Source organism: Ochotona curzoniae, unplaced genomic scaffold (genome assembly GCF_017591425.1).
Source record: "Ochotona curzoniae isolate NIBS_2020 unplaced genomic scaffold, NIBS_Ocur_1.0 contig_2754, whole genome shotgun sequence".
In the NCBI taxonomy this organism is placed as follows: domain Eukaryota; kingdom Metazoa; phylum Chordata; class Mammalia; order Lagomorpha; family Ochotonidae; genus Ochotona; species Ochotona curzoniae.
This window is the reverse complement of record NW_024465582.1, coordinates 33,642,996-33,670,433: the sequence shown is the minus strand read 5'-3', so window position 1 is coordinate 33,670,433 and position 27,438 is coordinate 33,642,996. Positions and strand designations below refer to the sequence as shown.

Genomic DNA, 27,438 nt, shown 5'->3' with positions numbered 1-27,438 from the left:
TCCCCCGACCAGCCCCTTCCCCAGGTGGATCCCTAAGCGGTCCTGAGCCAGACCAACCAGAAAGTACCTTCTGTGGCCTTCTTTCCCCCGAACTATGATGAGAAAAAGACATTTGGGTCTTACCCCATCCGCACGCTGGCAGGCCACATTTATAAAGCCTTTCTTTTCTTTGGATCAGGTGTTATGCACACTGCAACCAACCTACCTGTTAGGGACGATATGGCTTAGGGCTAATATGACAAATGTCTGCTCCACACTGCCATTGGCTGGTGACTTTGTTCACTGAGAGGGGCTGAGAGACGGAGAATTTGCTCTGCATTTCCAGGTCTAGAGAGGCAGGCCCCTGGCGTAGCGAGTTAAGCTGCTGCCTCTAGTGCCAGCATTCCATACAAACGCTGGTTCTAGTCCTTGCTGCTCTGCTTTCAACCCAGCTCCGAGCAGATGTACCTGGGAGGCAGCGGAAGATGGCCCGTGTGCCTGGGTCTAACGCCTGTGTGGGAGCTTCGGGCTCCTGAGTTCATCTTGGCCCAGAAGTGGCCCCTGTGACCATCTTAGGAATTATCCAGCAGATAGCGGTTAATCACTCACCCTAACTCTGCCTTTCAAGCAGTTAGGTCTCTGTCACTATAAAGCAGTGTGTCCTTGACCCCCACCTGCTAGGGCTATGACATTTACCGTGTGCCTGCCACTTGGCACTTCTGTCGCGGCCACTAATGATACATCCTGCTATCAGCCTCAGCCTCCGACCATCTGAGCCTCTTAAGATTATCCATCCTTGGGCCCAGCACAATGGTTCAACTGAATAACCCTTCCTTTCAAGCATCAGGATCCCACATGGGCACTGGTTCATGTCCCAGCTGCTCTAGTTCCCTTCTAGCTCCCTGCTTGTGGCCTGGGAAAGCAGTCGAGGACAGCCCAAAGCCTTGGGACCTTACTGTGGCAGACCCACAAAAAGCTCCTGGCTCCTGGCTTCAGATCAGCTTAGCTCTGGGCCACTGCGGCCACTTGGGAAGTGAACCATAGGATGGAAGATCTTTATCTCTCCTTCTGTCTATAAATCTGCCTAATAAAAAAAATAAATAAATAAACATTTAAAAAAAAGTCTAGTGTACTAACAGGGTACTTCTTACTGTCTCAGAAGGACTGTTGTCTGGCTTTCTTGAGGGACACAGGCCGTAGATTGTGTGACCTCGCCACACAAAGCCCTTCCACCTTCCCTAGCTGCCTGAGCTCTTCCTGCTCTCATTACCATCCAAGCATCACTGCACTTGTGTCTCAGGAAACAGCCCGCCAAGCTGAGCCAAGGCGTCTTGCCAGGGCTTTTGTGTTAACATGTTCTCCTTCCCAGCCTTCCTTTCTCCCCGACCCCAGCTGCAAACTCTTGAGATCTGCTTGCACACGCAGCGCCCCAGGTTCTGAAGTCTGCAGCTCCTGGCGCTGTGTCCAGGATGCCCTCCCCCGTGCATGGAGCAGCACTTGCACTGGGCTGCACTTCGAGGCTGGAGGCAGATCTTGAAGCAGACAGAGGCTCTCTCTCCAGGACAGGCCTTCAGCTGTGTGACAGGTCCCCAGGCACCACACGGTCCAAGAAGCTGTGAGCCAGAGCAAAGAGGCTTCTATTACCAAAAGGCATTTCATGTGCCCAACAAGTCCACATTCTAGCACTATGATTGTCAAAGAATGTTTTAGAAGTGCCTCAGTGTTTGTCAGCATTCCCATTTCCCTAACTCCCCAACCTCTCCTCGCAAGCTCTGCTGGCCTTCATCCCTGCCTCCCTCAGCTGACGGCAGCGACAGCCCTGCCACAGCTCGATTAGGATAGGTTGGGGGACAAGGTACTAGAGTCTGAGAACACAACCCAGGGGCAGCATGGTGCTGTGGTGTCAGGGGCACATCCAGTCACTTCAAAAAAAGTGGCTATAGGGCCCAGTGCAATAGCATAGCAGTTAAAGCTCTCACTTTGAATGCGCTGGGATCCCATACGGGTACCAGTTCTAATCCCGGTGGCCCTGCTTCCCATCCAGCTCCCTGCTTGTGGCCTTGGAAAGCAGTCAAGGACAGCCCAAAGCCTTGGGACCCTGCAACCAAGGCTTTTTTTTTTTTTCATATTTCTTTAAAAGTTTATTTATTTAGAAGGAGAAATAAGAGATGGATCCTGTGTCCTCTGATTTATTCCCCCAAAACCCACAGCAGTAGGGGTGGGTCAGTCTGAAGCCAGGAAATAACTCCATCCGGATCTCCCCATCCACATGGGTGGCATGGATGCAGGAATGTGCATCATCATCTGTTGCATCTCCAGGATGCTCTTGGACAAGAAACTGAACTGGGAGTGGAGGTGGGACTTGCCCCCAGGCACTGATCTGCAATGCAGGCATCCCAGCTCAAGTAGCAGTTTTACGGGGAGACAGACGGTCTACTGGCACTGGCACAGGCTCTCGCTCACAAAGGGCAGCCCCGGCAAGCTTCTCCTTCGACAAGCTGCCAGTTCAATCTTCTGAACCAGGTTCACATCCCGGGGGTGGGTCACAAAGCTGATGACGGTGCCTGGCGCCTCACTACCCACCCGGCCCACCCTTCCTGCTCTGTGGATGTAGTCTTGTAGAATGAGGGGAAAATCAAAACTGACAACCAGCTGCACGCAGGTGCTGTCGAGGCCCCTGGAGGCTATGTCCATGCGAAGGAGGACATCTCGTGAGCCCTTCTGGAAGTCCTGGAAGATATCTGCCCTCCTCAAAGCTTCGGATGAGCTCAGCTCCAGCCATTTCGGTCAGCTGGGGAGTGAATCATCGGACAGAAGATCTTCCTCTCTGTCTCTCTTCCTCTCTGTACATCTGCCTTTCCAATTGAAAATAATAAAAAAAAAATTAAAAAGGCTATTTTTGAGACCCTAACCTCTAAAATGAATTCAGAAAGAAAATGAAAATAATAATAGGACAGATAACGAGAGCGTGGGCTTGCCCAACAAGGACCATCGGCTGAAACCAATCTGGCAGCTCGGCTCCATCTCGCTCATGAGCTTCACTTTATCTCAGAGAAGCCCTCGAGCACAGTGCCCACACCGCACATAAGGACTGGGCTTCAGAGCCAGGAAGCCTGAAACAACCAGCGCTCGCCTTCGTCTATTTAAATGATCATCACTGTGGATTTGACCTAAGCGACTGTGACGCTTGGTTGATGATGTGTTTCTTCTTTTTCCAGTTTCATGGCACGGAACTCCCCAAATGGCCGGAATGTCACCACATCGTGTCTTTTGGATGAGAATGAGATGCCTGGGGCTCCTGGTGTCCTCAAGCGACTGGAGGATTGAGAAGAGAAAGAGAGAAGGGTCCAGGACAGGCTGACCATGAATCACCAACGATGCAATCAGCTTGCCTATGCAACGAAGCCTCTGCATCCACACTCCAAAAGGCAGGTTTTGCAGAGCCAGGCTGCTGAGCCTGCGAACGGCAGCACACCTTCCCTACGCATTTGGCCACTCCTCTGTGTCCTCCATGCTACCTTTACAATCAGCTGGTGGGAGTGGAGCAGGCACTTTCCTGAGGTCTGTGAGTCACTCTAGCCATGGCTGCACATGAGAAGTGGGTGTAGGAAACCTGCACTTCACAAAGCTGAACAGTCAGGAGCGCAGCTCACCACCAGAGACCGGAGACTGGCATCTCCAATGGGGAGCTCTGCCGAGTCAGAGCTCTGAGGCCATGGGATCTGCCTCTAACTCCAGGGAGTGTCAGACCTGAACTGAAGTACAGGACACCAGCGGTGCTCAAAGAAATCCTTGGACATATTCTGGAGACTGTAAAGAAAAAGGTGTCTTTAACTGGTTCTTTTCAGTCCCTACCTCCTCAGAAAATTCCATTTCCTACCCTAGCCTTGGCCATCCCACTGCTATCACCACCTCCCACCCAAGTGTCCAAGCCAAAATCTGAGCCTGAGTGTCACCTTGAGCTCGTTCACCTTCCCACAATCCATTAGCATCCTGAGATGTTATTTCAACAAGGCAACTTAACAGTCCCACTACCCAGCTGGGTACACATGTGTACCTTCGTGCCAGGAAGCCTGTCCCAAGTGTCTTTTTAAGCTCTATAGTGGCAGGTCAGTGAGGGCTGGAAGCCACACACTGTCCATATTAGCCATCTCAGTTTCTAGCATTCCCTTCCGTCTGTGTGCCTCAGTCCCTGCAAAGTGTGCACCTCTTTTCCACTCGGGAGGCCATTGGCTTTCAGCTCCACTTCCGTCTTTCTCCCATGTCCTTTCATTCTCATCCTTCAAGTCCCATCTTCCGAGGCTCCTCCTGACCACACCACACAAACCACACTCTTGGTGGTTTTCTGCACTGCATGCTGTTTTAAATATTTGTGTTCTCAAGATTAGGATTTGAAACCTAATGCCCAATACAACGAAGAGATGGGGCCTGAGGAAGGTAACCAGGACATGTCGCTGGAGCCCTAAAGGATGGGATTGGTCCTCTTATCCATGACATCCATGGGGGCTTCCTAGCCATTCCTGCCCTGTGGCGTGTACTGGGGCCTGGCCCTTGAACTTCTGAACCTCCACAACTGTAGGCAAGAATCGTATGTGTGTCTAAGTAACTCATTTTAAAGTACTGGCTATAGCAGAGCAAGCATACTAAGATGCATTAATGAGTTCTTATGGGATGGGTAACTCTTCCACTGTTTTTCCAAGAGTCGACAAGCTTTCCAAGGTGAGGAATAGGTTGTGTAGGTTTAACTCACAACCTCACAAGAGGCCATGGTAATTAATGCCCATAGTGTTTTTGCCTTGACACTAGGAAAGGACTGCATGAATCTCTTGATGCAGGCACTGCAGTTCAGCAGGGTTAAGCTGTCACCCAGGACAACAGCATTCCACACAGGTGCTGGTTCGAGTCCTGGCTACTCTGCTTCTGATCCAGCTTGGTGGTAACGCACCTGGGAGGGCGATGGAAGATGGCTTGAGTGCTTGGGTCCCTGTACTCACATGGGAGACCTGGAGGAAGCTCCTGCCTCATGGTTTCAACCCGGTGCAGCCTTGGCTGTTGCAGTCATTTGAGAAATGAAGCTGCAGGTGGGAGATCTCTCTCTCTCTCGCTCTACCTGCCACTCTGTAACTCTTTCACAGAAATAAATTAATGTTAAGGAGGAAGGCAGAGTGGCATATCAAACTAATCCTCTACTGTGGTGCTGGCATTCCATATGGGCACCAGTTCGTGTCCCAGCTACTCCACTTCTGATCCAGCTCCCCACTTACGGCCTGGGAAAGTAGCAGAGGATGGTTTAAGTTCTCAACCTTAGTATTTCATGTGAACTAATGTTATTCCAATACTTGGAGAAAACCAGAAGACAACTTGGTTTATCAATTAAATCGCTCATTAAACTTTTGCCACCTGATCAGGAAGAACAGAAAATTGTATTAGTGTGATGTTAGATATTCTTGTTGATTATTTAATATCTATAATGCTTTTAAGTCTTGTACTGATAATGAGGTCACATCAGCCTTTCAGGATATCTCTGAACACTAATTATATTAAATCAGATAGAGCAAGGGTAATGGAATTATTAGACAGCAGCATGACCTCCATTGAAGGGAAGACTGTATTCTTCCAAATATCAGAAATAATGATGTTTGAGAGTCCTGTATTCAGAGAACGTAAACATTTTTATCTGGATCTTTAAGATGGAATACAATCTCATTGTCAGTGTGGAAGGAAATGATTTAAATTTTATTTAAGTGATTGTTAAATACTGGAAGGAAGTTGCTGGTGACTAAGTACCAAGCCCTGTAAAAGCCACCACCTAAAGTGAGCTCATCGGGCGCCCCTCAGATCCCACCAGCTCACGCCTGCAGAGGCCCCCCTGGCTGCTCCCTTCCGCCTTAACACTGGGCTTCCTCACCTTGCAAAATCAGAGCAGAAAGTATAAGTGAGATGATTTCCAAATCCTTTCATTTCTAAATTACAGACGGGGGCTGCACATTCTCAATCCTCTGTAGCTTATTTGCACGGGTTCAGGGTCTCATCCTTTTTTTTAAGCCAACAATTCTCTTAATGATCCCTCTATCTCTCCAGCCAGAGGTGGGACCAAAGGAGACTCTTTGACCTACCTCCCAACAACGGTGAGCCTTGAGTGTCCAGTTCGCTGCACCAGGATGCCTTGCCCCATAGACAAAGGAGCCTGCACTCCAAACTGACCATGCTGTGCACCCATCAGCTTATGCCACCCAGAGGCAACACCTGTTCCTAATTACACAAAGGAATCCAAGGACTGGCAACGGCCCTGCTCCCACCACATTGGGTTTCAGTTTCTTAAGATAGGCTGACAGAATCCCTTTTTTAATTCAAAGAAAAGTTACATAAATACTGCACTTGATTGTACTATACTGTTAACAATATTCTTATCTTTTTTTTAAAAGATTTGCTTTCATTGCAAAGTCAGATATACAGAGAGAAACAGAAAGAAAGCGCTTCCGTCTGCTGATTCACTCCCAGAGTGGCCACAATGGCCAGAGCTGAGCCCATCTGAAGCCAGGAGCCAGGAGCTTCTTCCAGGTCTCCCATGTGAGTGCAGGGTCCCAAGGCTTTGGGTCCTCCCAGATGACAAGCAGGGAGCTGGATGGGAAGTGGGACTGCCGAGACACAAACCAGCACCCATATGGGATCCCGACTGATGCAAAGTGAGGACTTTTAGCCATTAGATTATCGTGCCAGGCCCATCAATATGCTTAAAAATGGGTAAAAAGTTGACATGAACCTATAGAGTTCTCAAAGCAAACAGACTAGCCGTATAACTTCAAAATGTTAGTTCTTTCCACTACACATGACAATCTTAAAAATGATTTTAATATTGATGACATGAGTGAGGGGGTTTGTGGGCCTCCGATTAGGGTGGAAAGCGGCAGGATGGGAAAGAGGGGAGGACGAGGGAGATGATTTCAGTATTTTCTCCTGTGTCTGGGGGAGGGGATTTACAGGACTGACAACGCTTAGTTTTACTTCATGTTGTTTAGTTAACATCGTGAAGTTTCATGATTTGCTCTAAAGTCATATGACTCTAACTAGAATGCATCTCAGTTTAACCTCAAGTGCTGGGGCTAGTATGTTCTCACATCACACGATTGGCCAAGGGCTTAGATACAGCCCAAAGACACTGGCAGGCACCGAGTCCGGAAGCGGTGCTAGGAAGTGATTTTACGGTGCAAGCACACACTCCACTAGATGCACTGGAACCCCTCAGATGCCAAGCGGCCTGACCGAGAAGCACACAGCTAGAACCACAATGGTTTTACACGAAGCCGCTGGGGGCAGGGTCCTGCCTGGAGGAACTGGGTCTCTGGGACCATTGTGGCTGGCCATGTTGTTTCTGGTAAGAGCGTAACCTCACCTTCCCTGTTTTCTCAAATATAGCAGAAGATGGAATGACTGTGAAGTTAACACAGTTTAAACCTCAGGACACCCTAACTTGTTGTACCAATCCTTTCTAAGGCCCTGGGAAGAACACAGCTAATATTTTTTTTTTGGTTAGTTACAATACAGCATCAGCAAAATGCATAAAGTCATAGAAGCATGGCTAACAAGTACAACTCACTTCCCTGCTAGCCAAAACGGAGTAACAGGCATTATGGCTACCATGCCACTGGAAACACACACATACAGAAAAACCTGGGTGATGGGGGGAAAACAACCATCAGACAGAGGACAGGCAGTGCGGGTCAGCAGTGATCCCGCATCAGCCCTACTGCCTGCCCCAGCTTACTGCCCAGAACAAGCATACAGGCTAGAGGAGTAGGAGCAGGAACTCGGGCTGAGCGTGGTAGTCCAAGTTCAAGGTGCAGAGAGGGCTGCACAGGGAGCTTCAAAGACCTGCGGACCATTCCGGCTCCTTGGTGCTCAGCTGGGCAATGACAACTAAGTCAGCTGCAGGGTCTCAGGGTAGCACCCAGAGCTCAGCTAGAAACTGCTTCCCACGGGCCTGAGGGGGTGGGGGAGAGGTGCGCAGAGTTCTCAGATGGGGGGCAGAGCATGGGACATGGGGAAAGGTTGCTGCAGCCCTCCCTAATACAGATTAAAAATTACATTTTGAAAGAACTAGTTCTCAGGTTAAGTCACGTACATCACAAAACAGAATTCAAGAAGACCCACGGGATCCAGGAGCAATTCTGAATTTTTTTTTTTTTTTTTTTGAAAAGTAGAGTGACAGAGGTGCTTCATGCACAGGTCCCAAAAGCCAAAGCCAGGTGCCAGGACCTCCAGCCCGGTGTGTCACACGCACGGCAGGCAGACAGCACTGATCCCATCTTCTGCTCCTTTCCCACATGCATTAGCAGGAAGTAGAACACCCAGGACACAAGTCAGTGCAGTAATATGGGAAGCTGGCTTTGCAAGCACCACCTTAATCCACTGCACCACCACGCCAACATTTTGCAGTTACAGTCTGTGCTACGATGCCTATGTTCCCGGTCAAAGTTTCTGGGTTCAAGCCCCAAAGCAGCTCCCAATTTCAGCTTTCTGTTGAAGCATTCCAAGAAAGGCAGAAAGTAAAGGTGCAGGTGGCTGTGTCCCTGCCACCGACACAAGAAACCCAGGCTGAGTTCCACATTCCCAGCTCCTGGATGTGGCCTGGCCTAGCCACATGTTTTGCAGATGTATGGGAGATGAACCAATGATAGGAGATGTCTCTCCTTTCTCTCCTTGCTTTTCACCAGAATAAAACACTTAGGGATCTGATGTAGCAGTGTGGAGTACACAACTGCTGCCTGGTGTCCCCATCCCTTATGGGCTCCACTTCCAATTTAGCTCCTTTGCTGATGGCCTGGGAAAAGCAGACAGCCCACGGAAGCGCGGCAAGAGGTACCTGCTCCTGGCCTCTGGCCCAGCCCTGCCTCTTGTGGCCGTCTTCAAAGGGAACTGGCAGAGGGAGATCTCTGTCTCTCCTTTTCTCTCTCTCTGCAACTCTTCCAAATAAATAAATATATCCTCCAAGAAAAAGAAAAATTTTAAGTGCCCAGAATACAAAAATATTCAGCATCCAACATAGTACATTTCACAAATAGTACTTTAAATTTTTAAATCAGACTTGAAAGTAAAATGAAGACACAGAAAATGTAAAACTGACTTTAAATTGAACTCCTCGAGTTGCAAAGCAAAGTGTTTTTCTTTTTTAACATACACTGGCTAACAGCAGATGAATGCGTGTCACCTTGCCGTAAGCTACTATTTAAGCAAGCTCCCTCCGCCCCATGAAGATTTATGTATGTTCACGGTTTTGGAAGTTCACCACTCAACATCGTGCAGCCCCACTGGCGCTGGTGTTCATGCTGACACAGCACCAAGGCACAGGAATGATGCCATGGCAAGTGAGGAAGCAAAGAGATAGGCATAACACAGCCTGTTCAAAGCAAGCCTCCCGGCCAGCCCTGCAGCTAAAGCCACCAGTGGCAGTCAATCCACACGGCACAGCTACAGATCCCAGCTCTTCCACCTCTACTCCAGCTCTCTGCTGCTGTGCCTGAGAAAGCAGCAGGGGATGGCGCGAGTGCTCAAACTCCTGAACCCAGGCGGGAAACCTGGCAGAAACACCTGGCTTCAGAACAGCTCAGGTCCCAGCTGTTGCAGCCATTTGAGGAATGAACCAGCAGATGGAAGCTTTCTCCCACCTTTGCTCTCTGTAACTCTGCCTTTCAAATAAATATTTTTTTAAAAGATGTATTTTTATTGGACAGTCAGATATACAGAGAGGAGAAGAGACAGAGAGAAAGATCTTCCACCTGATGAGTCATTCCCAAAGTGGCTGAAACGGCTGGAGCTGAGCCAATCTTAAGCCAGGAACCCGGAGCATCATCCAGGTCTCCCACACGGGTGCAGGGTCCCAGGGCTTTGGGCGGTCCTTGACAGCTCCCTGCTTGTGTTCCCAGGCCACAAGCAGGGAGCTGGCTGAGAAGCGGGGCTGCTGGGATTAGAACCGGCGCCCATATGGGATCCCAGAGTATCAGCTTCAAAGAGCATACTCCAAACAGCCTAAGAACCTAAGTTAAATTTCTACCCCCTTAGTACTGCTCACTTATGGCTTCAAGTCTAGGTGTCTGCTTGAGTTAGAGCCAAATGTTGCTCATAGTGCAGCAAATAAAACTATGCAAGCAATAATACATTCAGTTTTACAGCATGGAACTACCCAAAATGAAATAATGAAAAACTCTGAAGAAAAATGAACAAGAGCAATGAATTGTGGAAAAACTTTAAGCAACCAGATATACACATAATTAGAGACTATAAAGTAGAAAAAGGAAAAGAAACATATTTGAAGAAATTATGGTTGGAAACTTTCTGAATTTAGTAAAACCACTAGACAGACCCAAGAAACTAAAAAATAAGCGTAAGAGACACAAGTGAAGAAAAAAATATTTAAAACCGTCTAGTTTATGAAACCCAAAGGGAATAAAAATATCTTAAAAGTAGCCACTGGAAAAAGCTAGAAGAGGAACAGGAAGAATGACATCACACATCTTGAAGGAAAACAAAGAACTTAGTGGGGCAAAGAAAACACACCGTTAATGAAAAATTCTGAAGTCAGCAAAGTATCAACATACGTACTTCAGACAAACTTCCTCAGTATGCAGAAGGTAAAAAGAATTCATCGGAACACCTGCCCTGCGAGCAATGTTAAAGGATGTGCTGAGGCACCAACATCCAACCCTGGAAGTCTCAGTCCAGGGATGGGCACTGTGGGCAGCAGGTTAAACCAACACGTGACATACCCGGACGGACTTCAGGGCTCAAGGCTTCATCCTGGCCCAGACCTGGTCCCTGCAGCCATTTGGGAAGTAAACCAAGAGAAGGAATCTCAGATAATAGACAAATTTACACAAAGGAGTGGAGATCATCATAAACTGTACATCAATGAGCAAAGGTAAGACACCTTTTCTTCATTAAGATGTCTTTAAAAGACATTTTAAGAGCCAGCACTGTGCAGATAAAGCTGCTGCCTAGGAACTCCAGCATCCTACCTGGGGGTGCTTTGTGCTCTAACACCCCATTTCCCATGCAGCTCCCCAATAACACGCCTGAGAAAGCAGCAGCATGTGGCTCAAATGGTTAGGGCCCTGCAGCCACATGAGACCAGCAAGGAAGCTACAGGCTCCTGGCTTCTGCCTGGCCTAGCCTTAAGTCATTGAGGCCACTGGGGAAGCACACCAGCAAATGGAGATCTCTCTGCATCTGTCTACATAAATTTGCCTAACAAATAACTATGAAAAACTTTTAAAATTTAAAAGGGTCCAGGGGCCGGCACCATGCCATAATGAAGCTTCCATATGCAACTGTCCACATCCCATATGGATGCCCGTTGAGTCCAGGCTGCTCCACTTCCATCCAGCTCCTTGGGCCATGTTTGCTCCTTCTGAGAAAGCAGCAAAACACAGCCCAAGTCCTGGGAGACGGAGGCGGACCCAGGCTCCTGGGTCTGGACAAGCCCAGTCCAGCAATGTGGTCACCTGGGGAGTTAATGAGCAGACGAAGATCTTCATCTCTCCCTTTCCAACAATTTGAAGAAATAAATGTCTTTAAAACTGTTGTGTTGGGGAGGAGGAGGGGGGATATTTTTAATACCTATATTAAACATTTAACAAAAATCACACACCTGGGAAACTGCAACGTCTCCACACTATATGTATTATATTTATACTGGGGTGGGGAGGGCGGCATTGCAGCACAGTGGGTTAAGACACCACTTGGGACACTAGCATTCTTTATCAGAGGCCCAGCTGGTTCTCTTCCAATCCAGTGTCCTGCTTATATGCCTGGGAAGGCAGAATATAGCCCCTGCCATCCATGTGGGAGACTCAAACAGAGTTCCTGGCACCTGGCTTTGGCCTGATCCAGACCTGGCTGTTGTGCCATGTGAGAAGTGAACCAGTGGACATGATTTCTGTGTCTCTAATTTCCTTCCTGAAAGCCTGCTTCTCAAATAAATGAATAAACTGTTATTTTTAATAAGCAGACTATGGTACCATTACAAATGCAAGGCTGCTAACATGCCCGCCCGCTAGAAGGCAGTAGGCGAAGGCCTAACTACCTGAGTCCCTGCTACCTATACAGGAGACCCAGAATTCTAGACACTGCTGACTGTTGCAGCATTTGAGGAGCTCGTCAGTGGACGGACAGACCATATCTCCGTGTTGGCGTATGTGTGATATGTGTGTGTCTTTGCCTTTTCATTCAAAACAATGTTTCTTAAAGATTTTTTATTTGAAAGGCACAGAGAAAGAAATCAATTTTCCATCTGCTGGTTTGCTCCTTAAGTGCCCACTGAGGTAGGGATCGGGCCAGGTATTCCTCCTGGGGGCCAGGGCCCAAGCACTGGGCCACCATCTGTTGCGTCCCCAGGAGCATCAGCAGGGAGTTAGATCAGAAGTGGAACTAAGTCACAATGCTGGTCACAGGTCAAAATTCTTCAAAATGGAGAGGAAGGGGTGTATGTGGTCTAGGTTCTACAGAAAAATTATCACGGTAAGAAAGATGATAAAATTAAAAACATTCACTGAATATAAGAATGAATATAAAACATAAGAATGAAATAAGACATAAGGAAATAAAAATGAATAAAAGTAAATAAACGAATGTAAGAACAAAAAAGATGGAAAAATAATTAAGGCAGTACATTAAAATTCGATAGTATCACTAATAATATTAAACATAATTGAGCTAAACAAGTCAACCAAAAGGCAGAAGTTGTCAGACTGGATACAACAGTACAATCTATATACTGACCACAAAAAACACACTTTAAATGAAAAACAACAAATAAGTTTGATGTAGAGGATTTTTTTAAGGTGACAAAATCAAACTTATGACAAAAAATACGATTGCAACATGAGCATTAATAAAAAAAAAATCCATAGCAAATATCAGAACTAGGAATAAAAGAGTAATTTTACAATGATAAAACGGTCAATGACATTTATGAACACAGTGAACAGAGCTTTAAAATGCATAAAGCAACAAGAACTAAAAGAAATAGATCTACCAATCTAGTAAGCGCTCCCAGGACCTCCCAGGGTACAGCAGACTTGAACACCATTACCAGATGACATGACCTAACTGACATGACAGAGCATGTCTTACAAAAGTAACATAGACACAATCTTTTCAAGCGTACAACACTTACCAAAGTGAATTATTTGTTAAGCCGCAAAGCAAATCTCAGAAAATCTCAGAATCAAATACAAATTTTGGGCTTAAAAAATTTTTTTAACCGGTTTCCTCCCCAAAATGATCGTAACAGGGCTGAGTCAGACCAAAGCCAGAAGGCAGGAGCTTAATGTGGGTCTCCCATGTGGACGGAAGGCACCCAAGCACATCGGCCGCGAACTGGGTAAGGGGAGCAAAGGGGACTTAAACAAGTGCTCCATTACAGGATCCTGGCACCTCGCAGAGCTGCACAACCAGCCACGCCTTAACACTGGCCTACAGATTGTTTTCCAATCAGAGTAGAATTAAGTTAGAAATCAGTAACAAATATCTTAGTGGGAAGTTCCCAAATATAAGCAAATGAGTCACCTGTTTGATCAGGGCATTGGACCCACGTGCTGTCCCCGCTCACCGAGAACCCTGAGCACACACAGATACGATTCTGAGAAGGGGACAAAAGCATAGTATCGGCTATTAGGATGTGTGACAACGTTCCTCGTGCAAATATCACAGCACACCTAAAAGCAAGAGGAAGTGCAAAAAACTCACCAGCATTACAACAGCACGTAACGGAGCAGGGCCGCACCAACTGCAGACATTCATTTGGAAGGTAACTGTGAGCACTGACAGGACACTGCCGCCTTGCAGTCATGGAAGACTTTAAAACGCAAACACATGTCCCAGAAATAGGTGAAATTACTACTCAACAGTGGCAATATTTTAAATTTGCATTTTATTAAAAATATAGCAACATAATAGCAGCATCGTTTAATAAATCTTTACTAATACCATTTTAAAAGTCATCCTACTCACAAACATATCCGCCTAGGCAGCGTCTGTGTGTTTACACTGGAGGTCCTTCCCTTGGCACTTCCACAGCACTTCCTCCCTAGCACTTCTCTACTGGGATTCAGCAGGCAGATTACTACCACATTCACCGGTGTAGCTGCACAGTGTACTCAGATCTTGGGGAAATCAGAAATCATCTTGAGCTTCATCAACAGTATGCTTGTCTACCTTACACTGGTAGCGAACAATCTCTTCCTCTAGTAGGATTTTCAATTTGAACTTACAAACATACTCAAGAAGGTATCTAACAAACAAAACCCAAGCATAGAAGGAACTACTTCAGTCCTGAAAAAATAAAATTTGGAGGTAAAATGAAAAGTCGCCCCCAAATTAGCAATTTCCAAAATTATACTGTTAGACAGATACAAATTTAAAAACAAGACAACAAATTAAGACTCTGAGTTTAAAGACTTTACCTTAAGAAACGTTATAGCAGACACAAAGTAACAATTCTAAATAAATTGTTAGGAGTTATGAAAAGCAGTGAAAGGGTTACTAAATCCAATCTAAGTGAATGTGAATATGGACCAGAACTCACAAACAGCTTTAGCTTATTTTTAAAATAGTATCAGTTGTTAGTCAGTGTTACTAATAAAAATGTATACTTTTAAAACGAAGAAAAAAAAAAAGCTTGCACCCATAAACCCAAAAAGTAGGGAAGTTAATTTTAAGAGATTCTTATATTACTCCAGATTCCTGCTTCCAGAAATATGTTTTATCCCTTTTGAAATTCGAGATTAAACAATTTAAATGGCTATTACATATAAGAGTGGGAATTATGAGAAAATACTTAGTAAAAAATTTTAAAATATTTAAACATACAAGGAATGCAAGATCCTTCTACTTCACAAGACTAGATATACTTGACAACCAAGCTAGTTAAAAATCAAATACTTTTAATGAAAATAGAAAATGACCACCAAAAAAGTACTCAATGCTTCAATCCAAAAGGATTAATTCTGCTAATCTGACAAACAAAGGCGATGAAATCAAAGCAAATTCTGACTTGGCGTTACTGTGTAGACTAAAGCATGCCATTGTACGCAGTAATTCTTACATACATTATCTTCATTTGAGAGCGTGTTTGGGTCAGGGTCCTTTTTTTTTAAGTTTTTAAATAAAGGTAAGTAACATATACATAGACAATGACAGAGTCCCAAAAATGATTAGCATCACAAATGAGATTATTTTCTTGATCAAAAAATTTTTCTCACTATGGATGCCAGCTTTTAATTGAGCAAATCAAAACGCCAGCCCCCAACACTCCTGATGAATATGGCCAACACCGAAGCCCTTCAGAACGGAACCCTAATCCAGGGAAGGTCATCAACTGACAGGTGCATGCAGTCATGAGCTAATTAGACAGGACCCGGGTCACAGCAGGGGGTAAGCCAACAGTGAAGCATTTACGCGTTTTCACACTTGGAACTGACGGGCAAGCTTCTGAAGGACCGTCCTCTAGGATTAGTCTGGGTTGCTGAAAAGCAAGAGTGAGAGTTCCAAAAGAATTTTTCTAGACTGATGAATAGCAACTACAATTTAAGGAATTCTCTTACATAATTCTAGCTAAACAAAATCTGTATCAAGCGTAAAATGCTGTCTGCTGAGCCTCACCTCAAGTTTTCCCGACAACACCTGTATTAAAACAAAGTAACTCGAGAAGAAATCTACAACTGAAAACATATCGGCTCCAGTCAACAACAAACATACAAAACCCTACCAAGTTTTGCTTCCCTAAGAACAAGTCAAACATCCAACCCCGGAGAGGCTGGTTTTACTTCCTAGGATCCTCGGATCCCATTCACAAGTCAGGATCTGTCAAGCCTCACATGATCACTTTAACAGTGACTAAATATCAACAGCAGGAACCAGATTTCATGTTAATGACCAGCATGAAAGATATTTCACAGAGCCCAGAGAAGAGGAAAACAGTTTTATAAACACCACACAAAACGTGCATTCCCTGTGGCAAAAAAACAGAAAATCTCTGTGCCAATGAAAAGAAAGGCAGGATGAAAACTGATTGTTTTTTTGAAATGCATAAACAAATACTTTCCTCTAAAATACTTAGCTTTATTAGAGAAACGGTACTAAAAATAACAAAGATTCAAACATTTGCTCTAGTCTACTTCCATATCATAAATAAGACAGCTATTGATGCAAGACACATAATCCTACACAGTCCTCTCCATATGCACCCAGCATTCTTACATCAGAATAAGCTGTTTACAGCCAACCGTATGTGGTTGAATGATAAAAATGACCATCTATACTTTACATAGTAAAGCATTTTCCAAAGTTTTAATGTACACAGTTGACAAAAAGGAAAAAAAAAATCACACAGTAATTTTGAACACAAAAAGAGTGATTAAGCAGCTTAATAATCAAACCAGGCTTCATTACTCGCGGTGGGGGCAACTCTTTTCAGTCTTCACCAAAGACTTCAACCTCAACAGTATTAACATGAAAATTCAAGGTGAAACCAAGTGACCACCTGCTACTCAGCTTTTTAACTCTATCTGTACAAGTAACTCTTCCCATTGAGGTAAGGCAACTGAGTAATTTGATTGTATTAGACTGCATTAAAATAAAATTATACTTGATTTTTTAATAACATGCTAATTAAAACTGTTACTTTTTTTTTTGGAAATATAACAGTAATGAAAAGAATTCAAAAACCACAAGTTAAACGTTTTGAGACGAAAAACCTTTGCAATGCTGTCGTCTTGCACACCGTCAGGGAAAGGTGAGTCTATCTACGACGGACCACCCGAATTTTAAACTCAAGGAAACATACCCTGGGACACACAACCTCCCTGGTAAACGAGGCTTCCCTCAGTCAGCACATCATTTAGAGAAGACAACTGAGAGGTAATCATTAAGGTCATTCAACATCAACATAGACCACAAAAAGGTTCCTTTTAGGGAGAACAGCATGCTTCAATTGTCACAGTATAAAATTGATGGTCCCAAAACTGTACTGTTAAACTCAACAATCAGCCTTGAAAACAAGACTTCCTTTTCATATTAGGTGAACTAAGTAAGCAGCTCTCCTGACACTTGACTTGCATACCTCTCTATGGGTATGAACAGAATATCCACCTAGATTCCATATGAATTCAGGATGACTAGCACATAGAAAATTCTAGAAAACATTGTAGAAGGCACTAAAGCTTCAGCTTGTGCTCCCATAGCCCATTTTGAAAACCCAGTTTCCTTTTGCTAAGGACGCCTTTGCCACCTACAGCTGACAACACACACTGCAATTCTACTCGCAGTAAGCTTGGAAATGTCAAGGAAGTTTAAAAGAAAACGCTCACTCTGCGGGTAGACCCAACGACTCAAACACGGAATACTAACACGTATTAGTATTCAGCACAGGGGGTTCTTTCTTTTCAGAGAGAACAGTAGCATGCAGTGTCAGTTGTTTTTTAATCCACTTAAACAATTTTAACCTGTAAAACTATCTTAAAGAAAAACTGCTGTCCTAAATGATGAACAAAAGAAAACAAGTGAGAATTAAACACAATCACTGTAAATCTTGTAAAGGCGAAAACTTCTTACATACTTTGCACTTACAAGGGGTGTGTTTATATTTCCACCAATTTCAAGCACATCATCAAACTTTACATACTGAAACTGCTTTAAAAAAAAAAAGTAAAGTGATACAAAATTCATAAACCAGTCCATTGAGCGAGAGGGCGACTTTGGGATTAATGAGTGTTGGAAGAGGGGTATTTGGGGTGTTGGTTGGGGAGTTGGGGTGGATATGTGGGGGGGTTTGGTTTGATGTTGGGGTATGGGGGGTGGGGTGGGTATGGTTTGTGTTTTGTAGTGGGTGTTGGTGTGGTGTTGTGGGTGGGGTGTTGTGTGGGGTTGTTGGGGGTTGGGTGGTGTTGGTGTGTGGTGGGTTGGGTTGTTGGTGGGTGTTGGTGTGTTTGTGGTGGGTGGGTGGGGGGGTTTGGGTTGTGGGGGGTTGGTGGGGTTTGGGGTGTGTGTTGGGTGGGGTTTGGTGTTGGTGGGGTGGGGGGGTGTGTGGTTGGGTGGTGGGGTTGTTGGGGGGGTTTGTGGTTGGGGTTTGTTGTGTGGGGGTGGTGGGTTGTGTGGTTGGGATGGTGGGTTGGGTTTTTATGGTGGGGTGGTTTTGGGTTGTGGGGTTGTGGTTTGGTTTGGGTTGTATTTTTTTTTTGTTTTGGTTTGGGAATGGGTTATTGTTTATTTGGGAAATATTGTTTTGGATTTTTTGGTGGGTGGTTGAGGGGAATGTTGTATTGGGAGAGATTGGGTATGTTTATGGGTTGTAGTATTAAGGATGGTGATGTAAACCGCTTTAGTGCCCAAGCTCTGAAGCCAGTGGCTTCTCCCAGGGCAGGGACCCAGGCACTCAGCTCATCCTCCACTGCTGTTCCAGGGGCATGAACTAGGAGCTGGACCAGGAGTGGAGCCGCAGGGACTAGAACCACAGTCCACATGAAGTGCTCATACTGCAGGTGGCACATACACCACAGTCCCAGCTCCAATGTCTATCATTTCTGAAGAAACAAGACTGAATATTTTCTACCCATTATGTTTTCATATTAAAAAAAAACACTCAAGTAGTGTAAAAACTTCCCCTTTGTACTTCTTATAAAATTAAATGAGGGAAACAAAAAATTGTAAGAACTGACAGACTTGAAAAAAATGGAAGAGATTACAAGTATTTCCAAAAGATAAGATACACACCAAAACGCAAAAACAAAGAACAAGGGACCACCACTGTCGCCCTGGCAACAACAGCACTGCATCCCACATAGGAGAGGCCGTGCGAGTCCAGCTACCCTCCTTGCGATGTGGACCTGCTGCTGTGCCTGGGAAGGCACATGGCCAGTACTAGGGCCCTATTAGCCATGTGAGAAACCAGAACAGACTTCAGAAATGGCTGTTGTGGCCGCTAGGAGAAAGAACCAGCAGATGGAAGATCAATCTTTCTCTGTTTCTTCATCTTTTCCTTTTTTTGTTTTCCTCCCCACAAAGATTTATTTACTTTTATTAGAAAATTGGGTCTGCAGAGAGGAGATACAGCAAAAACGATCTTCCACCCGCTGATTCATTCCCAAAGTAGCCGCAACAGCCTGAGCTGAGATGATCCAAAGCTAGGAGCCAGGCGCTGCTTCTGGGTCTCCCATGCAAGTGCAGGGTCCCAAGGCTTTGGGCCATCTTCTGCTGCTTTCCCAGGCCACAAGCAGGAAACTGGATGGGAAGTGGAGCTGCCTGGACACAAACTGACACCTATATGGTATCCCAAGGCATGCAAGGAGAGAACTTCAGCCAGTAAGCTACTTCTTCTGACCCAGGACTGCAGTTTTCACAATTTTAATTTGCTGGGCCCAGTACGATGGCTCAACTAGCTAATTCTACACCTTGTCTCAGCTGGGATTCCATAAAGGCACGGTTCATGTCCTGGCTGTTCTACTTCCCATCTAGCTCCCTGCTTGTAACTCAGCAAGTAGCAGACGATGGCCCAAAGCCTTGGAACCCTGCACCCACGAGAAGACCCAAAAGAAGCTCCTGGCTTCTGGCTTTAAATCAGCTCAGCTCCAATGACTGTGGCCATTCTGTCTTTCTAATAAAAACAAATCTTTAAAAAAACCTTTTTTAAAATTTACTCCCTTATCTTCAAAATTTAACGAGATTGATCAATTTAACACTTTTTTTCTTTCAAAAACAGCAAGCAATTTTAGTCCTGTGGACACTCTTGAAGCAGCCCTGAACAAACAACATGAACATACACAGAAAGAGGAAGGAAGAGGCCTGGCGAGGACAGATAGAACATGTCACCTGCCACAGTGCCCACGCCCCTGGACAGCCTCCTGCCTGCCAGGGTGCCGGAGGGGACGTCAGTACACCAGGCAGTGGGCATACCTGCTAAACCACCTCCACCTGCAAACCCATCTCTCTCACCCCTCCTCGCCCTCTACCAGAGCCCCACACAGGCCAGCAATACCATGCCCTGACCTCTGTAATAAACATTTAAAAATAATGCTTGTATTATAAAAAACATCATGTTTTAAAAAGTTCGTTCCCATTTAGCGCTTTCCCCACCGTGCCGCACCCGGCGGCTGACTTACATCACTTCCTGTGAGCACAGCGCTGTCCTCCTTGCCTTCGCCGTCTTTACAGTCCTTTTTCACAGAGCTGGAGTGCTCACTCTCCCTCCTCTCACCAATGTGGTCCCGTTCCTTCTCTCTCTTTTTATCCTTCTTATTTCTGCTACAAGAATATTAATAACATGTCAGCATCTAATAGCTTAAAGAGATTTATCATAGTTTTGACAAAATATCCTTATCCAATACAGGGCATCCCCTGAAACAACACAAAATAAAATTCCTTGTACCAGACACACTAGTAAGCTATTTTGACAAAAAATGGGTCCTACACCCTGGCTTACCCCCATCTTACCCTACTTGGTTTTTTAAAAGACATACAATTTAGGGTCAACAAGGTGACTCAACAAACTAATGTTCCACCTGTAAGTGTAGGCACCCATGTGGGCGCTGGCTCATGTCCTGGCTGCCTCACTTCCCATCCAGCTCCCCGCTTGTGGCCTGGGAAAGCAGCAGAGGATGCGCCAGGCGCTTTGGTCCCTGCAGCCATGTGCAAGACCTGGAAGAAGCTCTTGGCCTCTGGCACCCTGGCCAGCCCCAAACACTGCAGCATCTGGGGAGTGGATGAGTGAATGGGAAATCTCTGCTTTGCAATCTCTCCCTCTCTAACTGCCTTTCAAATAAATAAAATAAACCTTTAAAAAAATATTTGGGGGGGGCAATACTACACTGACAAAGAACATATGCAGACATTTTTCCCTGTTGTTATTCCCCCACATCATATAGTGTAATTATTTACACAGCACTTAGGTCGAGTCCCTAGCCTCCAGCCCCAAGGACAGCAGGCGTCTGCAGAGTGAATCAGATACAGGAGTTTCATTTGTTTCTCAAATAAACAAAAATTAAAACTAAAATGAACAATAATACCAAAGCCTGGGGACAGACAAGAAGCATGTAAGTGGAAGCTGAGGGTGACTGAATATCTACCTCTTAAGACTTCATTTCTGAAAGGGGCAAATGGAATATTCACTCAGAATATAAGCGAGAATTTGTTTTGTAGATTTTCCACCTGCTCCAGTGTCATGTCAGCTCATGATCTTAACTTACCCCCTCGGGGAGGGAGACCGGGAAGACTTCCTTTTTATGGTTTTCGATGTTCTTGGGGATCTAGAAGAGCTCCTGCTCCTCCTCCTACGTCTTTCCCTGGAAGTGAAAAACACGTCATATTTTAAATAACAGCCAGCCATATAAGGGGCAATTCACATATATAAAAGACAAGGAACTCTCAAGCGCATTTTTACTATTCCTTAGAGGTCAGCAGAAAATAACAATCTTTATGGTTCTGTCCTGTCCTATTTCCTCATTTCAGAACTCAGGCCCAATAATGAACCACAAATTGCACAGACTGCTCAAAACATCATCTCTGGTGGTGTACAGATGGATATACAAGTACAGCTGCTGATGATAATAAGCTAACTCTGGATAATACTCTAGACTATCAGTTAGGAATAAAGCCGTGAGTCAATGAACAAGTAGAGCTGATTATACTCAGATTTAAATTCCAGTGCTTTATTTTACTGGATACACAGCTAGGATCACATTATTGAACCTGAGCCTTTTTATCTGACATGAACACAGCTCAAGCACTACAGGCCTGGCATGAGAGCACCAAGGAGGTCCAGTCGGGCATGAGTCTGCCAGGCACGGGCTCCCTCCCCAGCCCTGGCACAGGCCCTACTTTTCTCAACAATAGTGTTAATTCTAACATCACAAATGTTTTCAAATATCAAAATTTTTATTGAAAATACAGGTGGGGATACATTCTGGAAATAAAAATATTAAGTGGGCTATTGTTCTGAGGAGTTATAATGTTTCTGATGTAATAAACAAAACCCAGAGTGTCTGAAAGGCAGAAAACTGCTAAAAGACGAAAAACTCAAACTCTTCACACCAAGTTCTTCTGAAAGCATAAAACACTGAAAATGGCTACACTCTTAGAAATGAATGGTGCTTATCCTATTCCTCCAGCCCTAACACCAAATGTGAGCAAGGGAATTTTCTTAAAGATCAAGTGACATAAAATAGCTCAGAAAAAAAGAATTTAAACATGATGAAGTTATTCAAAATTAAAACATTCAGGCCTGGTGCTCAGTGGCTAGAGTCTTCAACCTGGCACATGCAGGGATCCCATATGGGTGCTAGTCTGTGTCCAGGCTGCCCGCCTCCCTTCCAGCTCCCTGCTTGTGGCCTGGGAAGCAGGTAAGGACAGCCCAAAACCTTGGGACCCTGCACCCGTGTGGGAGACCCAAAAGAGGCTCTACCCATTGAGGACACTTGGGGAATGAACCAGTGGCAGGAAGATCTTTCTCTCTCTCCTTTCTGTGTATCTGACTTTCCAATGAAAATAAATAAATCTTTAAAATAAAAACTAAAACATCTGTTTGTACTAGGAAGGGTCATCACACAAACACAAAGGCACACATGACACACAATCAATAATGCCTACGCAGTGCAAGGAGGCTCCAAGGGTTCAACTGATACAAACAAAGGCTGTTCAATTACTTCACGTGTGTCCAATGTGCCGGAATCTGGAGCTAATCTCTCAGCCCCAGTAAGACACACGAATATAACAAGGCTGCCAGTCCGCTGCTTCTGAAGCAGTCTGCTGCTCTGCTTTTATCTTAGAGGTGGAGAAAGACCGACCAACACAGTGAGCACTAACTCCACAGATTCCTACAAAGGCTCAGGTTAGGCAAGTCCAGAGTCAGGAAGTCCAACCTGGCGTTCCACACGGAGCTGGACCCAGTGACTGGAGCTACTGCTTCCTAACTGCTGGAGCGTACAGTCACAACACTAGAAATCAGGAGCCTTCGTGGGAACTGAGCCCAGGTAGTCCACTCCAGTCCCAGTGCCACCAGGCCTGCTCCTGAGGCAATGTTTTAAAGTAGGTACCAAACGGTGATTAGAGGAATTCGCAAACCTCTAAAAGGAGAGGAGGGAAAGGGTTATGGCTCAATGGGCTCAACAGTCACTTGGGGGCCTTGGATTGAATCGCAGCCATCCCACTTCGGATCCAGCTTCCTGTCAATGCACCTGGAAAGCAGCAAATGAGAGCCAGCGTACTCGGGCCTTGGCCACCCACACGGCAGACCCACAGCAAGTCACACTCTTGGATGCAGCCCGGGCCGGCCTCAGCCAGCACAGCACCTAGGCTATGGGTCAGCGCAACGCAGGTCTCCCATCTGTCTGTCACTCCAGTTTTTCAAAAATGAACAAATAAATAAATAAATAAATAAATAAATCTTTTAAGAAAGAAAGAAGATAAAAATGGAACAGTGCTACTGAACTTTGGATACACAAGCACAGCTCAGGGACCAGACTTTCAGTCCAGCATTTAAGATGTCACGTTAGAGTAGCGAGGTTCAACCCCTCAGCTCCAGCTACACACACCAGTGTGCACCAAGAGCTGGGTTCAGATGGAGTTTCCAGTTCCTGCCCAGGTCCCAGGAGCTATGTGGGAGGTGAATCAGCCAATGTGAATGCTCGTTCTCAGAGTTCTTTTAAGCTGAAGTACAGAGCACATGAGAGATTCCCTGTAAGCTTCAGTTTCCTGATGCTTGAAATGGCAACAACAGTCTCCACACAGGTTTACTCTGAGGATTAAATAATGCGAGGCCGGAAAATACACTGAGGTACAATTATCTGGCAAATGTCTGCCATTATCATCCTTGATCTTTCAGTATTAGTCAAAGGCTAACGTTAGGAACAAACCATTAAAGTGCCAATTTTAACATTTATTTTATTTTTCTTTCAAAGACAAAATTACAGAGACAAGGAGAGAGAGCTCTTCCATCCACTAGTTCATGCCCCAAACAGCCCAAGCTGAGCTGATCCAAAGTGAGGACCAGTAGCCTCCTTGGGGTTCCCGTGAGAGTGTAGGGGCCTAAGGACGTGGCCCATGCTCAGCTGGTTTCCCATGCCCTGTCAGGGAGCTGCTCTGGAAGCAGAGCACCTAAGACAGGAACCAGTGCCCGCAGGTGATGCCAGTGTCGAGGCCCAGGATTCATCTCTCTGCCACCACACTGTCCCCTGAAGTACCAATTTTGCAAAAAGAAAGGAGATACTGCTGTGGGTAAGCCTCCACATGTGGGTGCTGGTTCAAGTCCTGCCTGCTGTACTTCCAATCCAACTCCTGCCAATAGAATTCAGGACAGACAGGAAGGTCCAAGTGCGTGGGAACCCACACCGGGGATCCAGAAGCTGCATTGGACAGGCCCAGCCCTTTTTACAGCCATTTGGGAAGTGAACCACTGGATGAAAGACCTCTCTCTGTCTCTTCCTAACTCTGACTCTTACATAATTTTTAAAAATACATATATTTAAAAAGGAGGCATAAGGGGTGGCACAGTGGCTCAACAGTCTAATCCTCTGCTTACAACGCCAGCATCTCAGATGGGCACCAGTTCTAGTCCCAGCTGCTCCTCTTTCAATCCAAAACCCTGCATATGGATTGGGAAAGTAGCAGATGACAGCCCAAGTCCTGGGTCCCTACACCCAAGTAGGAGACCCAAAAGCAGCTCCAGGCTCCTGGCTTTGGACTGGCTCAGTTCCAGCCACTGCAAGGATTTGTGGAGTGAAGCACTGAATGGAGGATCTGTTAGTCTGCCATTCAAGTAAATAAATAATCTTAAAAAAAAAGGCAGGTGCTATGGTACACAGCAGGTAATACCACTGGCTACAATGCCAGCATCTATATGGGTACTAACTCAGATCCCAGCTGTTCTACTTCTGATCCAACTAACGGCTGATACCAGACATGAATATAGACTGGACATATTTCCAGACACATACACCCCCTCTACACACACACAGCTTCTTTTTTGTTTTAAAGATTTTTTTTTTTATTATTGGAAAGGCAGATTTACAGAAAGAAGGAAAGACAGAGTGAAAGATCTTCCATCCACTGGTTCACTTCCCAAGTGACCACAACAGCCAGAGTTAAACCGAACAACACCCAGGAGCCAGGAGCTGCTTCCAGGTCTCCCACACGGGTGCAGCGTCCCAAGGCTTTGGGCCGTCCTCCACTGCTTTCCCAGGCCACAAGCAGGGAGCTGCATGGGAAGTGGGACAGCTGGGACATGCAAATCAGCGCCTGCAAGGCGAGGATTCTAGCCACTAGGCTACCATGCCAGGCGTTTGCTTTTTATTTTAAAACACAAATATATTTCAGAGACATTTTATCACAAGTCAGGAACTCCATTTATTTACAGTCATAATATCACCCAGAATAAGGTTGTACACTTAGATATCTCAATTGCATGAAGAGGTCTCATTTTGCAAATGTTACTATGGAAACCTACTGCCACCTGGTGGCAGTGTAACTCTTAATAAAGTGGGAACTATATTGAGGAAAAGAGTAACCATTAAAATTTACAAAGACTGAGAATCCATATCATGAACTCAACAAAAGGGCTAAAAACTATTCTCAGTGAGGGATTTGGCATTTAATCCAGCGTTTCTGAAACCAGCATCTCCCCTCAGTGTCTGAGTTTGATTTCTGGCTCCATTAAGAGGGTTCCTATCAGCCTGAGGGGAGCCCTGGCTTGTGCTCTGGGCTGCAGCTCTGGGCTCTGGCCCCTCCCTCCTCAGCCACTTCGGTCATCTGCAGAGTGGAATGCCACATGACCTCTCTCTTCCTCCCAAACGAGTACCTCCCATGACAGTAAGGACAAACACCACACCATCAGAACACATTTTGCATATTAACATTGTATCAAGGGAATGAAAAAAATGAGCTTATGAGATCAAATTCTATAATTTTTTTTTTTAAAAGAAATCCTCCCTTACCTTTCTACCCTCAAAGAGAACCACAACAAAGAACAGGAATTAGCAGGTTAAAATAACAGACCACAAACGGCAGCTAAAACTTGTCAAGTCTGCCCATGTTCATGACTGTGGCGATCCCTCTGCTAGAGGAAACAGCACAAGGAGGGGAGCACACTGTGACCTGGCCACACTGGCTCAGCTTGCACACAACGATCTTTTCGCCACCAGCTAAACCCGCCGGAACACATTTTATGCATCATCGAACCTGCTGGAACTTCGAGATCTTCTGGAGGCATTGTAACTCCGGGGTGGTGTTCTGGACTTCTTCTCCTTCTTCCTCTTCTCATCGGTCTCTTTGGATCTGTCCTTGTCTTTGTCCTGTTCCTTCTCAGGCTCTTTGTCCCGTTCTTTCTCTCTGTCCTTCTCTTTATCTTTGTTTTTACCCCGCTCCTTCTCCTTGTCACGTTCCTTCTCTCTCTCTCTCTCTTTTTCCCTTTCCTTTTCTCTATCTTTCACTCTTTCCTTTTCCTTGATCTTTTCTCGAGTATCCTTCCTTTTGTCCCTTTAAAAACAAAAATTAATTAATTAATAACTAAAGCAATTCTTCCCCACCCAATTGGGACCTCCCTCTCTTTCCTTTACAATCACCAACACTAAATCATTTAGAATGGCTATAGACATAACATATAAATTCTACACAACTCAAGTGTACACAAAGCTGCTAAATGAAGCAATTACCAGGCTGAGTGGAGCAGTTTGGAAACCTCATGAATCATACTGACCATCAGATTCAAATCAATGGCAACCAATATTAATCCTAGATTATTAAAACAACCAGAAAAAAAGTTTTATTTCTCTCATTTAAAACCTAAACCACAACAGAGTTTTAACAAACGAAGCCAATGAAAACAGTCTCTGTAATTTCCCTAAAACTCACCGTGAACGTGACCGACTCCGGGACTTGCGCCTCTCCCTTGACTTAGAGCGTTTTTTATGTGGGCTCTTAGATCTGCGTCGATCTTTCTGTCTTGAACGTGATCTATTATGGGATCTACTCCTAAGGAAAAATAAATTGTTAAAAAACTTAGTCTTAAAATTTAAAAATTTTTAAATTGAAGATGTCTTTCAAATATGAAAATTTTAAAATCTATCCTAATACTATTTATCAAAATCTATAAATTTCAAGTTTACTTGTTACCAGACGTTTCTCTAGTTATGCACTGCACGAGACCTACGCTGTTATCCGCAGGTGCGGCTTCGTGTGGCACAATTAACGAGATGCTTCACATTAGTACAAAAAGCTTCCCTCGTACTCCATGTTTTATGCTAAAAACCGTCTTTTAAGACCTATTTTATATATCTAAAAGGCAAAGTTACAGACACTGACGGCCAGAGGGGTAAGAGATAGAGAAAGATCGCCCATTTACTAGTTCACTCTCCAGATAGCCACATGCCCAGAGCTGGGCCAGACCAGAGCCAGGAGCCAGGAGCTAATTCTGGGTCTTCC

The 27,438-nt window shown here is 45.1% G+C and overlaps 1 protein-coding gene and 1 long non-coding RNA gene across 4 annotated transcripts in view; both read right to left on the bottom strand.

Moving 5' to 3' along the window:
* Positions 1-8,483: 8,483 nt before the first annotated feature.
* Positions 8,484-17,690, bottom strand: LOC121154592. Its single transcript, XR_005883563.1, has 3 exons — positions 15,828-17,690; positions 12,056-12,058; positions 8,484-8,496 (listed from the first exon to the last, which is right to left on the bottom strand). It is a non-coding gene; the product is annotated as an uncharacterized LOC121154592 (long non-coding RNA).
* A 2,383-nt stretch (positions 17,691-20,073) lies between these two features.
* Positions 20,074-27,438, bottom strand: part of SREK1 (splicing regulatory glutamic acid and lysine rich protein 1) — a 34,196-nt gene continuing 26,831 nt past the window's right edge. Inside the window, exons 8-11 of one of the 3 annotated variants that reach the window (XM_040977624.1) lie at positions 26,869-26,988; positions 26,197-26,493; positions 21,213-21,308; positions 20,074-20,271 (exon numbers count right to left, since the gene is read on the bottom strand). In XM_040977624.1, the coding sequence (XP_040833558.1) occupies positions 20,088-20,271; positions 21,213-21,308; positions 26,197-26,493; positions 26,869-26,988 (697 nt within the window). In that variant the 3' untranslated portion in view covers positions 20,074-20,087. The remainder of the gene's footprint in view (positions 20,272-21,212; positions 21,309-26,196; positions 26,494-26,868; positions 26,989-27,438) is intronic. The other 2 variants (XM_040977625.1, XM_040977626.1) reach the window with 2 other exon arrangements.